The 19,978-nt window shown below is 35.5% G+C and overlaps 1 protein-coding gene across 1 annotated transcript in view; it reads left to right on the top strand.

The window, feature by feature from the left end:
- Positions 1–4,451: 4,451 nt before the first annotated feature.
- The window catches only part of cntnap5b (contactin associated protein family member 5b), a 64,293-nt gene continuing 48,766 nt past the window's right edge, over positions 4,452–19,978 (top strand). The window contains exons 1-2 of the mRNA XM_058761347.1: positions 4,452–4,892; positions 18,871–18,978. Of these exons, the coding sequence (XP_058617330.1) occupies positions 4,808–4,892; positions 18,871–18,978 (193 nt within the window). The 5' untranslated portion in view covers positions 4,452–4,807. The remainder of the gene's footprint in view (positions 4,893–18,870; positions 18,979–19,978) is intronic.

The following is a 19,978-nucleotide window of genomic DNA, read 5'->3' as shown; positions in this document are numbered from 1 at the left end:
TAAAACTTTGAGTTAAAAACTCGGAGTTAATCATTAACCTTTTGCTTCAAATATTGCTCACAAAGCATATGATGATTCATACCATGCTGTTCTTGGCACTGATGCAGAGAATAGTGTTAATGTTTCTGAACTCATGGAACATGAATTATTGTTTGCATAAAATATAATAATAAATATATCTAAAAAATAAATCGGGGATGTATTTTTACATTTTATATATTTTAGAATATTTAAAATGTGAACATTGAAATTAAACATGAAATATGTTACCCTGGACCACAAAACCAGTCTTAAGTCGCTGGGGTATATTTGTAGCAATAGCCAAAAATACATTGGGTCAAAATTATCGATTTTTCTTTTATGCCAAAAATCATTAGGATATTAAGCAAAGATCATGTTCCATGAAGACATTTTGTAAATGTCTTACCGTAAATGTATCAAAACTTCATTTTTGATTAGTAATATGCATTGCTAATAACTTAATTTGGACAACTTTAAAGGCGATTTTTCAATATTTAGATTTTTTTGCACCCTCAGATTCCAGATTTTCAAATAGTTGTATCTCGGCCAAATATTGTCCGATCCTAACAAACCATACATCAATGGAAAGCTTATTTATTCAGTATAAATCTCAGTTTCAAAAAATTGACACTTAAGACAGGTTTTGTGGTCCAGGGTCACATATGTAAGTGTGCGTGCATGCTTGTGTGTGTTAGATAGATAGATAGATAGATAGATAGATAGATAGATAGATAGATAGATAGATAGATAGATAGATAGATAGACAGATATAGCATTAATGCAGAGAAGTATTAATGTGGCAGAGTTTATGAAATATTAATTAATCATCAGTAGCATTATATATTCACGAATGTTCTTATTTTTTCTTTAACACTTGCAAATAAATAACTGCACTGTAATTACAAAATTACTGCAATTTCATTGTGGCAACATTCACATTTTCTGTAGAACAATGTTCGAACTTGAAGTATGAACAAACACATATTTATCTTCTCAAAGATGCAGCAGAAAGATGCAGATAAACACTGCACCCATGGCTGACCACTGTATCGGTGTGCAGACTGTATCAAAGTCGGTCTTTGCTCTTTGAACAGAGGACGGTGTCATTCTCTGTCCAAATGACCTCTGGGATTAATGCACTAATCCCTGTACTCTGGATTCCTATAATCCGGTCTCAAACACATGCCATTGTGCCCTATGACCTGCCGACAGATTACCACGGCATCTGTAAAATTCATCAACACTAATGTGTATATATATATTTAGAGTATGTATCTTGAGCTTTCTCGGTTATGTGAAGTTCATAAAACAGTCACATTATGATGTCTGCAACTTGGTTTTTCTGCATAGTATATCATGATGGATCACCGAGCACTCGTCTTTGTGTTTTAGATGATACAGAGAATAATTACCTCACTTATCCAACTTTAATTCTTCGTTCTCAAAGGAAATGCATCACATTAGCATTCTGGAGAAAACGGATGGTATAGCGATGCTAATCTCTGAGAGTTTGCAGCTAACATTTTTCAGGTAGAAAGCCTTGGGTTTGTTAATACTTTTAAATTAGTAGATAAACCGTTTTCACTTGAGTTTTAGAGTTTCAAATGGTTTTCAGTCAGCAGTCTGTTTGGTTACTGGAAACTTGTCCTTGAATGGACAAGTAGAAAGGAGAGCAAATGAAAACCTTTACTTAAGTCTCAGATTGGAAACAACCTCTAAACTCACAGAAAACATTGTCACAACACTGTCTTAAACCAAGATACCAAAGCCAAATATGAAAGTCTCAATCTGAAGTTATTCTCATGAAAGACCAAAATATACAGTATGCATTGTTCTATCTGAATTCTTATATTCACATAGAACGCTTTATATGGTCAAAAACACGAAATGTTGGAACGGAAAAACAAGACACAAACAGCATCCTAAATGACGCACTACACTAACTATTGAGGTAGGCCTCTCTGTGCTTGTTTTAATGTCTCCTAATGAATTTTAGGAGAAACATCAGATCAGTAGGTTACTCAGCACTATTTGTACTTGATATTTGCACAGTTTAAGGATTAGATGTAGCAGACAGATACAAGAATATGAGGATTTGAAATCATATCTTGAGAAAAAAAACAGACGTTAAAATGTGAAATGTTATGTTTTTATGTCTCCAAAAGTCTCAATTTGAACTCAAGTTATTCCAATTGAAGGACAGATTTCGCACTATTTTATCCACGTTATTTTATATTTTTAATGTTGTACAGCCTACAGTTATGGCCAAAAATATTGGCACCCTTGGTAAATATGATCAAAGAAGCCTGTGAAAATTAATCTGTATTGTTAATCCTTTTGATCTTTTATTTAAAAAATTCACAAAAATCTAACCTTTCATTGGATAATAAGAATTTAAAATGGGGGGAAATATCATTATGAAATGAATGTTTTTTTTTTTCTCTAATACACATTGGCCATAAATTAACAGCACGCTTTTATTTAATACCTTTTGAAACCTCCATTTGCCAGTTTAACAGCTCTAAATGTTCTCCTATAATGCCTGATGAGGTTAGAGAACACCCGACAAGAGATCAGAGACCATTCCTTCATCCAGAATCACTCCAGACCCTTTAGATTCACAGCTCCATGTTGGTGCTTCTTCTCTTCAGTTCACCACTCATTTTCTATAGGGTTCAGGTCAGAGGACTGGAATGGCCAGCAAAAGTTTGGTTTTGTGCTCAGTGACCCATTTTTGTGTTGTTTTTGAGGTTTGTGTTTGGATTATTGTACGGTTGGAAGATCCAAACATGGCCCATTATAAGATTTCTAACAGAGTCAGTCACTTATTGATTTTTATCTGTTGGTATTTAATTGAATCCATGGTGCCATGTGTCTAAACAAGATGTCCAGAACCTCCAGCAGAAATATAGGCCCACAACTTCAAAAATACAGCAGTATACATTGTACACATGGGGTACTTTTTAACCCTGTGTTCACCAAACCCATCTTGAGTGTTTGCTGCAAAAAAACTCATTTTTTAGTTTCATCTGATCATAGAAGCCAGTCTCATTTGAAGTTCCAGTCGTGTAACTGAACACGCTGGAGTTTGTTTTTGGATGAGCGAGGAGAATTTTTCTTGAAACCCTCCCAAACAACATGTGATGATGTAGGTGCTGTTTGACATTTTTTTTTTTTTTTTTTTAAGGTTTTCTGACCCCGAGACTCATCTGCAATTGTCCAGCTGTGCTCCTTGAAGAGTCTTTAGCCACTCAAACTCTCTTTCTCACCGTGCATTAGGACGATATAGACACACGTCCTCTTCCAGGCAGTTTGGTAACATTTTATGTTGATTGGAAATTCTTAATTATTGCCCTGATGGTGGAAATGGGAATTTTCACTGCTCTAGCTCTTTTCTTAAAGCCACTTCACTAATTTGTGAAGCTCAATTATATTTTGCTGCACATCAGAAATTTATTCTTTGGTTTTTCTCATAGAGATGGATGATTAAGGGAATTTGGGCTTTGTTTTCCCACCTATTTATATTTCTGTGAAACAGGAAGCCATGGCTGGATAAGTTCATGTTCATAATCACCCGGAGTGCTCAAAATTGTGAATGTGAATGAGAATATACTTCAGAGATATTTTACTCATAAGAATTTCCAGGGGTACCAATAATTGTGTCCAATGTGTATTTGAGAAAAAACATTTATTTCATAATGATATTTCCCCCCATTTTAAATTCTTATTATCCAATGAAAGGTTAGATTTTTGTGATTTATTTATTTTTTTAAATAAAAGATCAAAAGGATTAACAATGCAGATTAATTTTCACAGCCTTCTTTGATCATATTTACCAAGGGTGCCGATATTTTTGGCCGCAGCTCTATAGGCCTACCACTTTGTTTTTACTGTAAGAGCGGGCGTAGCTTGAATTGTGCGAGGCTTCCGGTGTCATTCCTTTCAAGTTATTTTACCTGTAAACAATAATCCATTATGTGCTTGATACTGCAAACTGGTATTTACTCTCATTTTATTTTAACTTATAATCATAAACACACTGGTTTGTAGAGCAAATAGTTTTAGTTGCACTTTGTTTTTCTTACCCGTAGAAGCTAATGAATCGGAAGTCGCGCATATTTAAGTGATTTTTAGGAGAAATCAGAGCCACCATGTACTTGCTATCAATTTACACAGTATTAGATGTAAATGTTCAAACACTGTGTATCAGAGAAATATTAGAGTATTATATTAAGATTTGAGAAACACACCGCTAAAAATAGGTGTTATAGATGTCTAAACCTGGAATGTGTTCCAACGCGTCCTGTGTAAAACTAGAGCGCGTCAGTGAGCGCTGTCCACATGTGCTGCTGAAATCGTCTCTCTCTCTCTCTCTCTCTCTCTCAAAACTGAACTGCTTTTCACAGATCGTATCATTCGGCTCACAGCGCACAACCTCTCCACGCTGTGTCTGTTGGCTTTCGCGCATCAAAACGCACCACGTCTCATTCTGACATCAGTATCTTCTCGACTTCAAGCTGGACCTGTACAGTTCGGAATATGAAGCAGATCTGAAGACATCCAGGCAAACCCCGCCAAAAACTTAGTGTGCGTAGAGTCTCGTGGGAAGAGCCTAACGTATGTCTTTAAGAGGAACTATGGGGGGAGTGTCTCATTCGATTCATCACTGGACAGTCTAGCCGAAGAGCCGCTGGAGCCGATCCCGAACTGGCTTTTTGGAGCTATTTTACGCGGGGTGGGAATATAGTGCAACTTGGATAAGCGTTGTTGTGCGTTTGGAGAGGTGATGAAGGTGGTGCTGATGGACGCGCTGAGTTTCCAAACGTTCGCGCTCCTGTGCGCGCTACGCACCACACTGGCAGCAAACAACTGTGAGTACATACAGTATCTTAGTAAAAAAAAAAAAAAAAAAAAAACAGAACTAAACGAATATATTTTAAAAGGTAAAATTAAATAAAATATAACTCTAGTTTACATTTTAAATATTAGGCTATATAAAATAAATCGAGGCTACAATAATTTATTATTATATTTAAAATTTTATATTAATGTTGTATTTAAATTTTCAAATTTTAAGTATTATAAAATGTCAACTATATATGTTTAAAAAGAAAATATGCATATATATATATATATATATATATATATATATATGAATACCTGCTAAATATTGTCTGTGCACATATATCTGTTATTTTCAGGATCTGTGCGTGAAGTTGCAATATTACTCGTAGCAATCGCAGCAATTATACTTTAGAGCGTAGTAGTAGAAATACTAATTGTAATAGTGAGTTTTTGTGAGCAGATTTTCCTTTTCTTTTCTTTTTTCAGGATTATACTTAAATTTCAAGTTGCAGGCACAAAACGCTTTGTACAGCTGTCAGAATGATGATAGTACACACATTATTTTTAATGCGTTTGTACACTATGAATTTGTTATCCATGCATCTCTGTAGGAAATGCGTTTATTAAATGTATATTTAAGATGCTGCCACGGAATTGATGAGTGGAAAAACAGCAAGTCAAAACAAGGCTTTGTTTTTTTGTTTTTACTTCCTAAAGTCCAGGAAGCAAATGCATGACACATGATTCCGATAATTAAAAACTTAGGAGCTATAAATAAGTTATTCAATAGATCGATTTCTGTATTGATCAGTACAATCTAAAGAGAGACTTTTGTAGTCAAGGTTAGAGAGATTTCTGACCGCTAGGAGGCGCTATTTCCTCGTATAGCCTAGATCGAATTGTAATGCCACTGACATCTAAATGAGTCAGCGCTGTATTCAAGGGCCTTACACATACCATCAGTGGCACTTATAAAGATTTATGTAATTCGTAGGAGGACATTACTTAAAAGAAAAGTTTAGCAGTAGAACTAAATGGCTTGAGAATAATCATAATCGCAATTCAAAAGCCTATAATTTCACAAATTTGCACATTTGTAGTACAACACAGGTTATTAAAGATCCACGTTCTCTTTTTGGTTGATTCATACTTTGTGGATTGATTTTAAATGGCTTGATTTGAGAAAATCTGGCAACCAACCATGCAAAGAAATAAAAATAGAGCAGGCAGGGGACACTTGGCAAATCTTATTTCCACACTTGTAAATATGAGTCATATATCTGTTGAATTGAGATTTACATTACTTTCTGAGGAAGATGTGTTGCCTCAGACTCTGGTTAGGCACTCAGGGTTGTCCAACATGAATATGCAAATCCCTTATGGTTCATTTGCATATGTGTCTAAACATAACATCCATAAAAAAACTTGGCAGGTTGGAATTCAGGCCATGTTTGTGGAGAGTGACTGGTGTCTTAATTTAATGTTAGAAATTCACCAGTATCCATTGTGATATTATTTAAAAATAAATATTTGATTAAAAAAAATAGATATTTAATCTGATAAATTGTTTTATAGCTAGATAGATATCACTCAATTGAACTTTTATTTCTTAGTTGCATAATTTCTATAAAAAGATAAATAATCATTTTTGATATGATACAATATTTCATAGATAACCATTATTTTTAATTATTTTTCTAATATATATATTTAATTATTCAGTTTGCTAAAACAAATTATATACAACGTGAGAGCGATTGTTTGCTTTTTTAATTTAATTTGAGTTGATTACATACATGTTATTTATATGTGTGTGGTTATACACATATTGTATGTAATGTGTGTTTCAACTCCAGCTTTCAACTCCATAAGCTTGTGCAAAATCATTTAATCTGAATGTGATTTGAGAATTGCATTTCACAATACAAAGCTTGAATTGGCCAATCAAATGGCTATTTATTTTTTCATTGGCCCGTCACGTTCTGTCTGATCCGTTGTAACCTCAAAAGCACCTCAGCCTTGACTGGAAATGGCTTCATGTTTGCGGCATAATTAGTAGTGCCTTTCTGGCCAAATAAATATTAGTGTTAGATAATAATTATAGATTAGAGATATAACAGAAGGCTGCAGGACGTTGAAGGCACGAAACCATCTGTGGTTAAGCGCGAGCAGTTTGCTGATATTAATAACAGCACTAACCGCGCCGTTCTCATAACCCATTAGGTTGCACAAATTATAATTAACAAACTCTTCATACAACAGATTGCAGATAGATAGAAGTGAGTCTCGTAATGAAATGCAGAACTGGAGCGAGGCCTAGAAACTGGCGCTGAAAATAACAACGCCTCCATATACTTTATTTAGTGTTGTTTGTGAATGATTTGGAGATATGTATTCTTGTGAGGTGAAAACATTGCAGTCTATTAAATATAATGAGGGGAAAGTGTCTTTGAGAGAGTCTGTAGTTGGTGGCCTAGATTTCCCCTCTGCTTTGATCGAACATGCCTGACAGCGTTCAGCCGAAAAAGTCAATTACTGCTTTTAATTACCTGATCTGGAAAGGTCCAGACTCTGAAAAATCAGCGGGGACCATATTCTGCTCTTAAATCTTGAAAATAAAGCGTTTGCAGAGCCGCGGTTGGTGCTTCCAGACCCAAATGGTATGTTCGCCAACAAGTGGCAACTGAAATCAAATATTGACATTTTGGATGAAATAACATTGTGCATAAACCATTTTCATTCTTGTTTAACCCTTCAATCGCAAATTTCCAAAAAATAAAAAATAAATAAAAATTGCGCAAAAATCATATCAAGTTTTGAATTTGCAACATTTCACAGTGCTCAGCCAAAAATGTAAATTACTCCTTTTAATTACCTGATCTGGAAGGTCTAGACTTCAAAAAAAATAAATTAATAAAATAAAAAATAAATAATCATCTGGGACCTTATTCTGCACTTAAATCATTAAAACAAGTGGTGACTGAAATCAAATATTCATGCTTTGACTAAAAATGGTTTATCCACAACTTTTTTTAACCCTGCAAACTCAGTCTACCCTTGATGAATTTGTGCAAAAATTATATTGAGTTTTTGATTCACAATACTTGAAAGCATTCAGTAATTAAAAATTACCTTATCTCTAAGGTTCAGACTCTAAAAAAAAAATGCTTGGACCTTATTCTGTTTTTTAATTGTTAAAATAAAGATTGTAGATCATACAAAGTTCAAAGGTCGTAGAGCCATTGTTGGTGCTTAAAGACACAAATGCTACGTTTGTCAAGAAGTGGTGACTAAAATCAAATATTTGTTTTGGATGAAAAAATGTTGCGTATAAACTATTTTTACATTTGTTTAACCCTTTGAACCCAATCAGTCCTGTAGGAATTTGCGCAAAGATCATATCGAGTCTTTGATTTGCGATATTTGACAGCGCTCAGCCAAAACAGTTAATTTCTCTGAACCAAACATTACATTCATCAAGAAGAGGTGACTGAAATCAAATACTGACGTTCTGGATCGAAAAACTTTGTGCATACACTATTTTTACTCTTGTTTAACCCTTCGAACCCAGTCAGTTCTTGATGAATGTTTGCAAAGAATCATATTGAGTTTTGATCCGCAATAATTGATGTCGATGACAACATAGTACACGTTTAATTATTTTTAAATGAAAATAAGCTTGTGTTGTGTTAATTATGCATAATTGTTGTGTTTTATTCTTTACAATGTAACACATTTTTTGGTTAGCAACCCTCCAGTTGAGAACTGTTTTGATGGATGGAAAAATTCAGTTATGCCGTCTATTCTGTTTAGATGGTTCAAAGTATGAGAGTGAACAAAAACTAGCTGGTTCACGGACAGTTAGGGTGTCTCTTCTGGCCTTGTAACTCTCAAACGTCTCTCTCTCCTTGTCTAGGAAACAAAAGCGCAGCGCTTGCACTGTATAGTAGATCATTGTCTAACTCAATAATTGCCTCTATCTTGTCAGCACATGTGTCAGCTGTAATTTCGGCCCCAAACAAGAAGCGGATCCATAGTCGCTGTAAAAGCCTGACCTTAGAAGTTAAAGACAAACTACCCCCCCTTCACCCACCTACAAACTCCCGTCCTGCTCGTAAATGGCCTTTAGTCCACGTACCTCCGTCTGATTTTCACTGCCGATGAGTGTTTATCACGACAGCGCCAATGGGTATTTTAAGACGTTTTATAAATGCCAGAAAATCTATTCTGAAAGATGCGTGGGTTGAAAAAAAGAAGAAAAAAAAAAAAAGAAAATGAGAGGAAGATGAAGAAAAAAGGCAAATATTCTTAGTCTTTCTGAGAGATCCGAGGAACATCTTGATTTTTAATAAGTGTCAAAGTCCATAGGAAATTCTGAACCAGTAATCAAAAGATAAGTAATCAAGTCTGAATTCCTCTTCAGGGGCCCCTGTTGGTTTGTTGCTGCTGGTACTAGTGAAATAACAAGATGTACGCTATATAAACAAGTTCTGTTCAGATTCTGTGTGGTAAGAACATCATATTGACAAGCAGCTGATTAGAAATGTAAGCTGCTGTATTTAAAGTTGTGAAAATGGTTTACGTATTAACCAGACTGACGGGCTGAAAAAAAAATCGGTTTAGCAATTTTATTTGAAAATATTTTCACTGAGAAATTGCTAGTATGTTTCGCAAATGATCGTAATGAAGTAATTACAAGTAACGCATTAAATTAAACCTGGAATTTTAAAGTAGAAATACATATTTGTTTGTGGAGTAACATCCTTCCCAGAAACCATTCAAAAACACAAATTGTGCCTGAAAATACTGTTTTCATAGTTTCAGTTTCGCACTCTTAATTCGCAATCTGATTGGTTAGCATGGCATGACTTCCGGAAGTGCACAATGTTGATCACATTGAGTTTCATTTGCTAATCATCCAATTGTGAATGTTGTTTTGCAGGAGTTGAGATTTATTACAGTTTGCACTTAAATTGACTTAAAATTTAGAGTACTTTAAAGTAGCAAACGAATCCAATCGTGAATGTTGTTTTGCAGAATTTGTGATTTATCAAAGACTTTGTACTTAAATTGATTAAAAATTTTGAGTACTTTTAAAGTGGCAAACAAATATTTAAAAAAAAAAAAGTGAAGAAAAAAATAAAACTGGTGGAGTTTTTGCATGAGAACGTTTTCTGCGCAAATAAATTTGAGTTAATATAACAATTATTAGTTAATGAATTTTTAGTTAATTAAGTTTTTCTTTCTCTTTTTGATTGTTGTGTTTTCTTTATAATCGTTTGTAAAGACTATTGCGCAAAAAATGTTCTTTTCTTGTAAAATATGATCCATTATTTTTTTAATCATTTTTTTATTATATCCATTATATTTTATATTATTATCCATAATTTATTACTTTTTCTCTCTACTTAATTTTCATGTTTAATTCAACATGTTACTTGCCATTTCTTTGTAATTATTTGTGAAATTTGCTAGCAATTTCTGAGTTAAAAAATTTCAAAGTAAATCCCACACCACTTTTTTTTTGGAAAATCTATTTCAAATAATCTTGAGGGTGCATAAAAACGAAATGAACTGTGATCAGTCACTTTGCATGTCAAGTAGGCGGCTCTTAAACATAATAAGCTGCAGGGAGGACTAAACTTTATGCCACTAGTGAAAAGTTCTCATTGTTGCCTCTCGGAATATGCATGAACTCAAAAACCTTTTGAATGAGTAGACAGACATACAGTATACAAACTTCGAAAACTCATATGCAAAGAAAATCTCCCAAGTTTATGAAAGATATTTAACATATTCATGCGAAATGCACACCACAACCAGGACCCTCCAGCCATCACCCCACAGTGAACAGTATGAAGATGATTGACGGATGTGATCCATCAAAGTAAAAGCCAGTGATGATAAACGTGAACCCAGCTGATGTTCACTCCCGACAGTAACTTGAAAACAGACTCCTTTAATGTATCTTCCCTTAATGAGATGCTGTTCAGTCTGTGTTAGTGGGCGTTTAGTCTGCCAAACATATGCTCCACAACTTCGTAAATACCATCCAAAGCACAAGAAACTCTTAATAAGCCGCTAATGGCGTTTCACGAATGTCCCAGAAAGTTCTGCCGGCATCCCACATTCATCGTGAAACAGCGCCGGAGATGTTCCCCGCTCTGATCAGTGGAAAGAAAGGTTGAGTAAACACATCTCCATAGCTTTGATGGTGTCCCGGTTGTGTTGTGCTGTTTATTTAAGTCAATGACCGTTCGGAGGCCTCATAAGTTTGTTTTTCCAAGACTGCTGTGTTAACCAACGGGGAAAAACAGCAACAGTGTAAAACACTGAGCTATATCTGGCCACATATGTACTAAGCAGCTTCAGCTGTTACATTATTAATGCCTAAACCTTGTCAAACTTCCAGATTCTTGTGTACACTAGTCAATGGAATTCCTCTAATGTCAAGGGCATTGAAGTTGAGTTGCTTCAAATTATCCTAGTTTTAAAATAAAATAAAAAATAATAAAAGGTTAAACAATATATACACATTTTAACATAAAATGTGCATATATATATATATATATATATATATATATATACACACACACATACATGTATATACTAATGAAAAATATGTTAGATTTATATATAAAATATTTAACATTAAACATAAACTTTTATTTTGAATGCGATTGAATTTGATTTTTGTTGTAACTTATTATTATCAATACTATTGATTGTGTATTGTATTAATCATGTGCATATAGATTTTTATATAAAATAAAACATTATAATTTATTTTATTCCATTTCATTTGTTTAACATATATTTAGTTTATATATATATATTATATATATAGATAGATAGATAGATAGATACACACACACACAAACATGTACATTACATTTAGTCATTTAGCAGATGCTTTTATCCAAAAAGCGACTTACAAATGAGGAAAATGGAAACAAATCAACAAAAGAGCAATATGCAAGTGTTTTAACAAGTCTCAGTTAGCCTAACACAGTACACATAGCAATTTTATTTTTTTAATTATATAATAAATAAAATAAATAGACAGAATAGAAAAAGAATAGAATAGAAAAGAAAAGCAAAATAATTATATATGTAGTAGTAGTAGTAGTAGTATTTATTTTTTATCTCTCATATAACACATTTTCTTGATTAAATATGATATGATCAAATACGATAACAATACTTTTTGTTTTTTACTATAACTCATCTCAGTGTCAAATATTCAAATTCAGTGAGTCATATTCCAAAATTCTAAGATGTCTTGTTATTGCTGTTTTAACTGAGTGTGGTATTTTTCAAGAATTTAAAATGAGTGTGGAAGCAATTTGGATCATTCCCACAGTGCAGATCATCTACCTATCTGACACACTGCAGGGCGGTGTAATGGAGGACAGAGAGAGTAGATTATATCTTTATATCTGTGTTTTACTAGTTACTACCATGGGGCCGCCACAGGGAACATGGTGCTGTTGCAGTTGTGACTCCAAATCATTGTTATTGAGCTTTATGTAAAGAAGAATAGTTCAAATCAGTTTAAAACACACGTTTAAGGTTGTTTTCCAGTGAAACACAAATATAGCTATAGTAACACTTTATAATAGGGAACACTAATTCACTATTAACTATGACTTTTCCCTCAATAAATTACTAATTTGCTGCTTATTAATAGTTAGTAATGTAGTTGTTAAGTTTAGGTATTGGGTATGGTTAGGGATGTAGAAAAAGGTCATGTAGAATAAGGCATTAATATGTGCTTAATTAGTACTAATTAATGGCTAATATTCTAGTAATATGCATGCTAATAAGCAACTAGTTAAGAGACCCTTAAAATAAAGTGTTACCATAGCTATTTAGCCGAATGTTCAGGCTGCTCTGCCACCAAAAATGATTGCAAAGCATAAAAGTGCCCTGAATGACACATACACACATTTTCTGAGGTTGTAGAATAGGTTTGTATGAGATAAAACACCGAATGTAAATTGTTATTCAAAGAAATTGTTTCTTTTTCTTCACTGAATGCCAGAAGTGTCAGTCGATGTACATGCTCTCAGCATGAACTGCATTCAAACATCTTTGAACTGACTCCAAATCAATCAAGATCTGATTGAGTTTCTCCGCATAAACTCTTAGAAACTGTGTATGCATGATGAATGAAGGAGTTCTTTGTGCTTTAGGGTTGTATTACGATAAGAAAATTGCCGTAAACGGTGCAATTCTGTCATTATTTACTCTGAAACGGCATATAGATTCAGAAGTTTGGAACAACGTCAGGGTACCTAAATAATGACAAAATTTGGTTTTGTTCCTTTAAACCAAACAAAAATGTCAATCAGTGTGGCTGAATTGACTTGTATGTTTACATCTCCCAATATTCCATTCATGTTCCATGATGTAATAGCCTCATCTTGGTATCCTCAGGTAAATAGGTGACCGTAAATTACCGGGCTTTGTTAGGCTCTTCTCGTTGTGTTCTACCTGCTGAGGAGAGCGTAGAGTGTCACAATGGAAGTGAAGAGTCTCTCTGTGTCGCTGTCAGGTTTAAATAATAGCCTCTCTTTCATTTTCCTCTATTACATCAGCCCTCGCTGCCATGGGCAACCACTAGTAAAATCAGGTCAGCGCTAAATGCCAAGCTTGAAGAGGGGGGCAAAAACGTGGCCCGAGTCATTTTAATTACCCAAAATGCTGTGAGATAGGGTTCAGGGGTCTGAGGTGCTACTGTAAATGGGACATGTCTAAATGTGAAGCACTGTTGTGGAAAAAAAGAGGTTTTCTGAATTGTTTTTTTAATCATTTTATTTTATTATTATTAGTATTTTGAAGTTTTCACACATAATGATAAAACAATAATACATAATAATTATAAATATTATATTATTTAATTATAAATATATAATATTGATCAAATGTATAATTTAGTATTTTTAAATAACTATAATTTAAATATAAAAATATTGATTTATTATTATTATTGTTGTTATAGAACTATTCTAATTCATTACAATGCTACTAATAAGAAATAAGAAGAACTAAATTATTATTAATATTATTATTACTACTATGATGATTATTATTATAATACTAGTCATAACACTAAATTATTTAGACATGTTTTACAATAATACTTATTATTATTATTATTATTATTATTATTAACAACAATCCACATTACACCGGTTAAAATTGGTACAAAAGAAGGCAGAATTATCTCGCTGTTTAATCTACACAGATGTTGGTCTTAGTTTTATCTTCACATGCAAGATTAAACCCCTCTCACGAGGCTCAGGACTGATCCACAATTCTTAAACTACTTAAACGTGTTGAGAATGATAATTCATTATCACATAGCACAAAGAGGTGTATTAGAATAATCGCTTAGAGACAATTTTTTCAGTGGATAGAGGTTTTAAGTTGGCTATATGGTGCTTTGGAGATTGAAAAAGTCTAGTAGCTAGGTTCTTCAGATCAGTATCTTTTTTTTTTTTTTTTTTCTGAAGTGCGTAATTTCTGCATTACAGTTATCAAATGTACTGGCTTTGAATTAACAGAAGTAATTTGATAGCACCATATAATTGTTTCACAGTTGATTTCTCTGTATACATACACTTTTTAAATTGTTGTAGAATTTAATTCATTTACTGTCTAACATTTCTGGCTTTTTTTCTAACTAGGGCCTTCATTTTCAAGTCAAATGGCATATTTTGTAAACAAAAATTCTCATAACGTTACGTATTTCACTACTTTTAAATGTTGAAGACTTTGGCTTACTAACTAGTGTCTGAATACAAGTTTTGGTATTCAGAAAAGGAAGCTTTAATCCACAGAGAATGGATTGTGTTCTGTGTACAAAGAGATCTGGGACACTTCGGGACCGTGCAAACTCTCCAACAGGATTTAAATGAGTGTTTCACACTTTCTACAGGATGTAGGTGTCCATTCACAGATGTCTAGGCATTTGGCATTTTCAGCTTCCATCTAACCACACCATCCCCCTTTCCCTCTTTATGCCTCCATTGGAAAAGTTTGTTGGAGGCACCGGACTCAATTCAATGTGGGAAAAGCTTCTTTAAAACTGCATTAGAAATCACATGTTCTGTCACAGTGCAGATGCACTGGGACATCCAGGGATTCCATTAAAGGTGCAGACTCTTAAAAGCACAGCTGGGGTCAGGAAAAATGGACTGTCGTGCTGGGTTTGCACCGGGCTGCTTTTACGTCTAATAAAGCGTAAGAATACTGCGCAGGAGGAGGAAAAAAACCCCGGCTCAGAAATGCTATTTCTTGGATTCTTGCATCCGCTAATAGCCTCATACGTGTTTTTCCAAACCGCATTTGCTTAAAAGCTTTGAGTCTTAAACACTCCAAGGAGTAGTGAACAGTGGAGAATTGAGTTAGTAATGTCAAATGGATGTTTTATATGATTCTGAGAGCTTGCTTTTGTAAATGTTTCTGAATAACAACCAACTCTTTGTTACAATGCTAACATTTTACGCCATCTGACTGTCTAGCAAGCAAAACGGAGAATTAGGCGACCTATCCTCAAGCTAATACCAATGCTGCTGAGTTGTTTTCCTCCCATAAACATTAATTTCGCAGCATGCATATGTCAGTAGATCTGGCAGTGCTGACTAGGAGAATTTCCAAGGTAAACATAAAAATTTAATCTCCCCCACCCTTCCAACCCGTCTTCGTATTCATGCTGAGCATTCGTCTGATCCCAGTAGAAACAATTACGCATAGTGTGTTTGTCAAATGGTGGAAAAACAATGTTTGTTTTTTTTTACAGTTCAACACGCAGCCCTGTGTGTGCGCTAACATCCTTTGGCTTTCGCTCTTGTCATGAATTGTTATAAAAAATAAAAAAGTGAGCACTGTTCTTGATTCGTTAAACAATTTTATTAATTACATGCATACATGAGTACACTTCATTTCCACTAATTAATAAGCTAAGCTGAGATTAATATTAGCATGATTAACCAATTATGTATGCAGCAATCAGGTCATTGTATTTGATTAGAATAAATTATTATTCTGATGATAGGCAGAAGTTCAAACATTACAGAGGTGAAATAGGCAGTCAATCTGGTAGATTTTGATTCCTTGAATAACTGTTTGTAGACCAATAGAAAAGGTAAAATCACTCTTTGTTAACTTCTCAATTGTTTCTCCTAAACAGAAACTAGATTAAATGGAGAACAAAAGACTGTTTTAAGTCTCTTGCCCCCCAGATTGTGCTGCCAAGAAAAAGATCTCAACAATGTCTCAAACTATGATCAGATTTGTCAAACCCAAGAACCAAAAGTCAGATCTCAACTCAAGCATTTCTCATCTTGAAAGGTTGATGAAGGTTCCTGTGATCACTTTTTGTCTTCTAGGAGAAACGTTGATGCATGACTGAAAACTCCTTTCTTTATGTCTTCTGAGCTAAGAAAGAGCAAGGTCTGAGCAATATTCCCACATAGCCCCCTCTGGGGAACTTTATTTATGAAGACTAAAAAAGTAGGCGATACAAAACAACTCGTCATTTGGACTTTGAGTATTCTGCAAGAACTTATTTGGTGTTGAGACTATGACCTTGGATGTTGATCCCAATCTTTCCCATGTAGAGTCTTACATGGTCATGGATGTATTGTAGAACAATTGTACGAATCCAACTTAGGATAGGTAAAGGACACTCAATGCTGAGTATGTTGCAGCAACTTTTGTTGCCTGATGGAGCATCACTTTCATAGAACCTTCTTCCTCCTACTTACTTTCAATGCACAGTGCCCTTTGGAACTAATGGATCCACATCATACTCTGAAAACCTCTCCAGGTATCCATAAATTTCATTTATCAACTGCAGTGTTTTTTAACCTCGACCTCTTCAGCCAAATAAAGACCTAAAGGTCAAAACATTCCAGTCGCCGAATAACATTTATGGATAACCCACAGAGTTAGGGCACTTTTGAGTTTGCATAAGTGAATGCTGTGGATCGATTGGCTTCAAATGGCACTGTGCATTGCAAAGATGTAGAAGAAGCAAGGATCAGCAAAAGTGGCACTCAGTCATACAACCACAAGTTACACCAGTACCTGATCTCACAGAATTCCGTGTAATGTTCACAGACTTAATTAACCCCCAATCTGTGGTGGCATCACGGAATCGCCGAAAATTCCGTGATGGGCTCACAGAAGGCATCAGCCGTGGTCCATGCACGGATTCACTGGTTCAACACCAGAGCTGCATCGGACCACGTAAAAAGAGTGACTCCGATGCAGTTATACTTTCACTGGAGTACCTGACCCCACCCCTACCCTAAACCTACCCAGTTCTGAACAATAATGATGACGATAAATTTCCCAGTATCGTGTCGGCATATTGATGCTAAGGGTTTCCGTGCGTGGATCACGGCTGATGCCTGTCACTGACTTACATTGGTATCACTTCTGTGAGCCCATCACGGAATTTTTTCTGTGAGCCCATCATGGAATTTTTGGCAATTCCGTGATGCCACCACAGATTCGGAAGTTAATTAAGTCCGTGAACATTACACGGAATTCTGTGAGATCATGTTGGGTGAATCAGTTGTTTCAAATGGGGTAGCATATTGCATGGTTGTAGAAGGAAAAATTTTGGAAAATAACAATCTGGCATCCGACCGAAAGTTGAGAACATTTTAAACTTTGCTGCAACATTGACCAGAGTAGGATCCAGTAGTGTTTTCACCTGCGTGATTTCAAATAGACACGGCTCTTTCCTCCCCCTCAAAAGAGTTGTACACATTCCTGTCCATCAAACGCTCCATCAGAGCTTTGCCTCATGTGCAAGCGCCCACAAACATTTCAAGAAATTAAGCTGCTGGTTTATGGTCGTGCTGTATCGATTCCCATCTCTTGTACCATCAGAGCACCAGGTGCTTGGCAGCCACTAGGTCATTTTCACTTCCCTTCCGCTCAAGGAAAAATCTAATCTGGTCTCTTTCCGCTGGTGGACGCAATGCTGCTGATCTCCTCCACACGACCGTCACCGCAAGCAGAAGCGGAAGCCCCTGTCAGTCATTCCCATCATTCATATTTATGAGTTTCAGAAACATCACTTGCTCAATTTGCCCACTTTACACGCTTGCAGAGGAAAAGATAGAGAGATAGTCAGAGAGAGACTCCCTGTTGAAAAATGCATCATGGGGCGGGTTTTTAAATGGCTTCGTCTGGAGGAAACCTGCTTTGGAGGTTGCCTGTTTATTAGGGATTTTTCCCAAACTAAATATACCTTTGAGCCAGCAGAGGATGTTTCATTTTGGCTCAGGTATCTCTGTCTCTCAAAGCCGTTGTTGGAGAGGAGATGGGGCTAGCTACCGGTCTCTATCCTTCCAATGACCTTACCCGTATACTCACTATTTCATGTTTTTCCATCTCTGCCTTTCTCCCGCTCATCTCACCGTCTCACCTTTTGCCTGGTCTGGAATACATTTGCAATTCTGTGAGTGTAGCTATTTGATGTCAGGCTCATTCAGAAAGCATTTGAAAGGTTAATTAGCTGAGAAATCGGTGCGGCTTTCTCAAACATTGAAATGAGAGCTGTTGTCAGATTTCTCACTCTCTCTCCTTTCTGCTCTTTCTTTCTCGTCATTATCTTGCTCTGCACGTTAACCTGAGGAGTGGATACTGAAAGTCCCCCTGTTTTTGCTGGATGAATGAAGTTTACCCCATGTGTACCACATACTGCTTTCTTCTGGTCCATTAACTGGTATCTTCAGCCAAGGTTGAGGGTGTTAACAATTACCATTACTAGATTTGAAACATTCACAAGCCATTTTATGCCAGTAGGGGTGAAGGGGAAATTGGGAAAATGCAAAGGAGAGGACTTGATCCGTTATCCATTGGGAGCTGATTGGTTTATGAAAAGTGGGCATTCTAAACCAGAATGAACCAGAATAAACCAGTCATTCACAAACCTTGAATTTCAACTCTGATTGGTTAATCTATTTCCTGCTGTTCTAGATCACTGCAATGGGCCACTGGTTTCTGCTCTTCCTCCCACGTCATTCCAGAGCTCATCTTCCTCCGAAAGTCAGTTGCCATATTTTGCCAAGCTCAACAGAAGAGATGGTGAGTACTCCAAGCATAATGTGAAAATATTGAAAAGTACCCAAGTAATTCTATGAGATTTAAAATGAATTTAATTGGCAGAATTGTACAGTGATGCTAATACCATAGTAATTTTGATATAAATTATGGCACTGAATGATTATTTTATTTATGTACTATGGTATTTGCATAGCTCCTTAAGGTATTTCTATTTGCATGTCCGAAAACACGGTAAGACCATAAAATACATTTTACAGCATTGGAATAGCTCATGCTGGCGTCCGTTCCAGTGCATTCAAAAATGGATTTCTGTCATTTGATATGGCACAGCAGGGATAAATACCCAGTACGACTTGCAATAGAGTATTAGCCATCATTACGCAGCCTTTTAGAGTGGATTTGATTGAAATTTAGTTGACCTACAGGTCAAAAGCAGACCAAATAGTGAATTACCGCCTGACAGCGACAGGGACACCCATGTGAAACCCACCTCCTTGGCTCAGTCAGTATGGTTGTGTAAGTGGAGCAGCTCCTTGTGCTATGACTAGCGCTGGGTTTGCTGTCTATTTGCTCAGCCTTTTAATAGATACAGTGCCAGTGTAAGTTAGATTTACTGAGCTAATTAGTGTGAACAGACAGGCTTAAAAGAAGCTCACTTGGCAAGCTTGTCTGAAGTTGAGGCTTGGCTGGCTGCTAAATGCTTCAAATACCTTTTCTGCCTTTAATTAAAAGTTTAGCTTTTGTTAATGAAGGAATGTTTCTTAATTAACTACATTGTTGAGCAGAAGCTAGCCAAAAGTAGCAATGCTACCAATTTAGCATTTTCACTAGCATGGCAGTATCCATTTTCAAAAGAGTTGTTTTATCATTAGCTTGCTAGCTTCTCTTATAAATAGCATTCTAGCTTGACAGCACAATCTTTTGTTGTTTTTAACAATGTGCTTTGCACAAGTGAGCTGGCATAAAGTTAAAACATCCGAGGTTTCTTTTTTGTCAAGAAGTTTTGGGAATTCAGAATCTA

Source organism: Onychostoma macrolepis, chromosome 22 (genome assembly GCF_012432095.1).
Source record: "Onychostoma macrolepis isolate SWU-2019 chromosome 22, ASM1243209v1, whole genome shotgun sequence".
In the NCBI taxonomy this organism is placed as follows: Eukaryota; Metazoa; Chordata; class Actinopteri; order Cypriniformes; family Cyprinidae; genus Onychostoma; species Onychostoma macrolepis.
The sequence above is the reverse complement of the archived record's forward strand: the minus strand, read 5'-3'. Positions and strand labels throughout refer to the sequence as shown.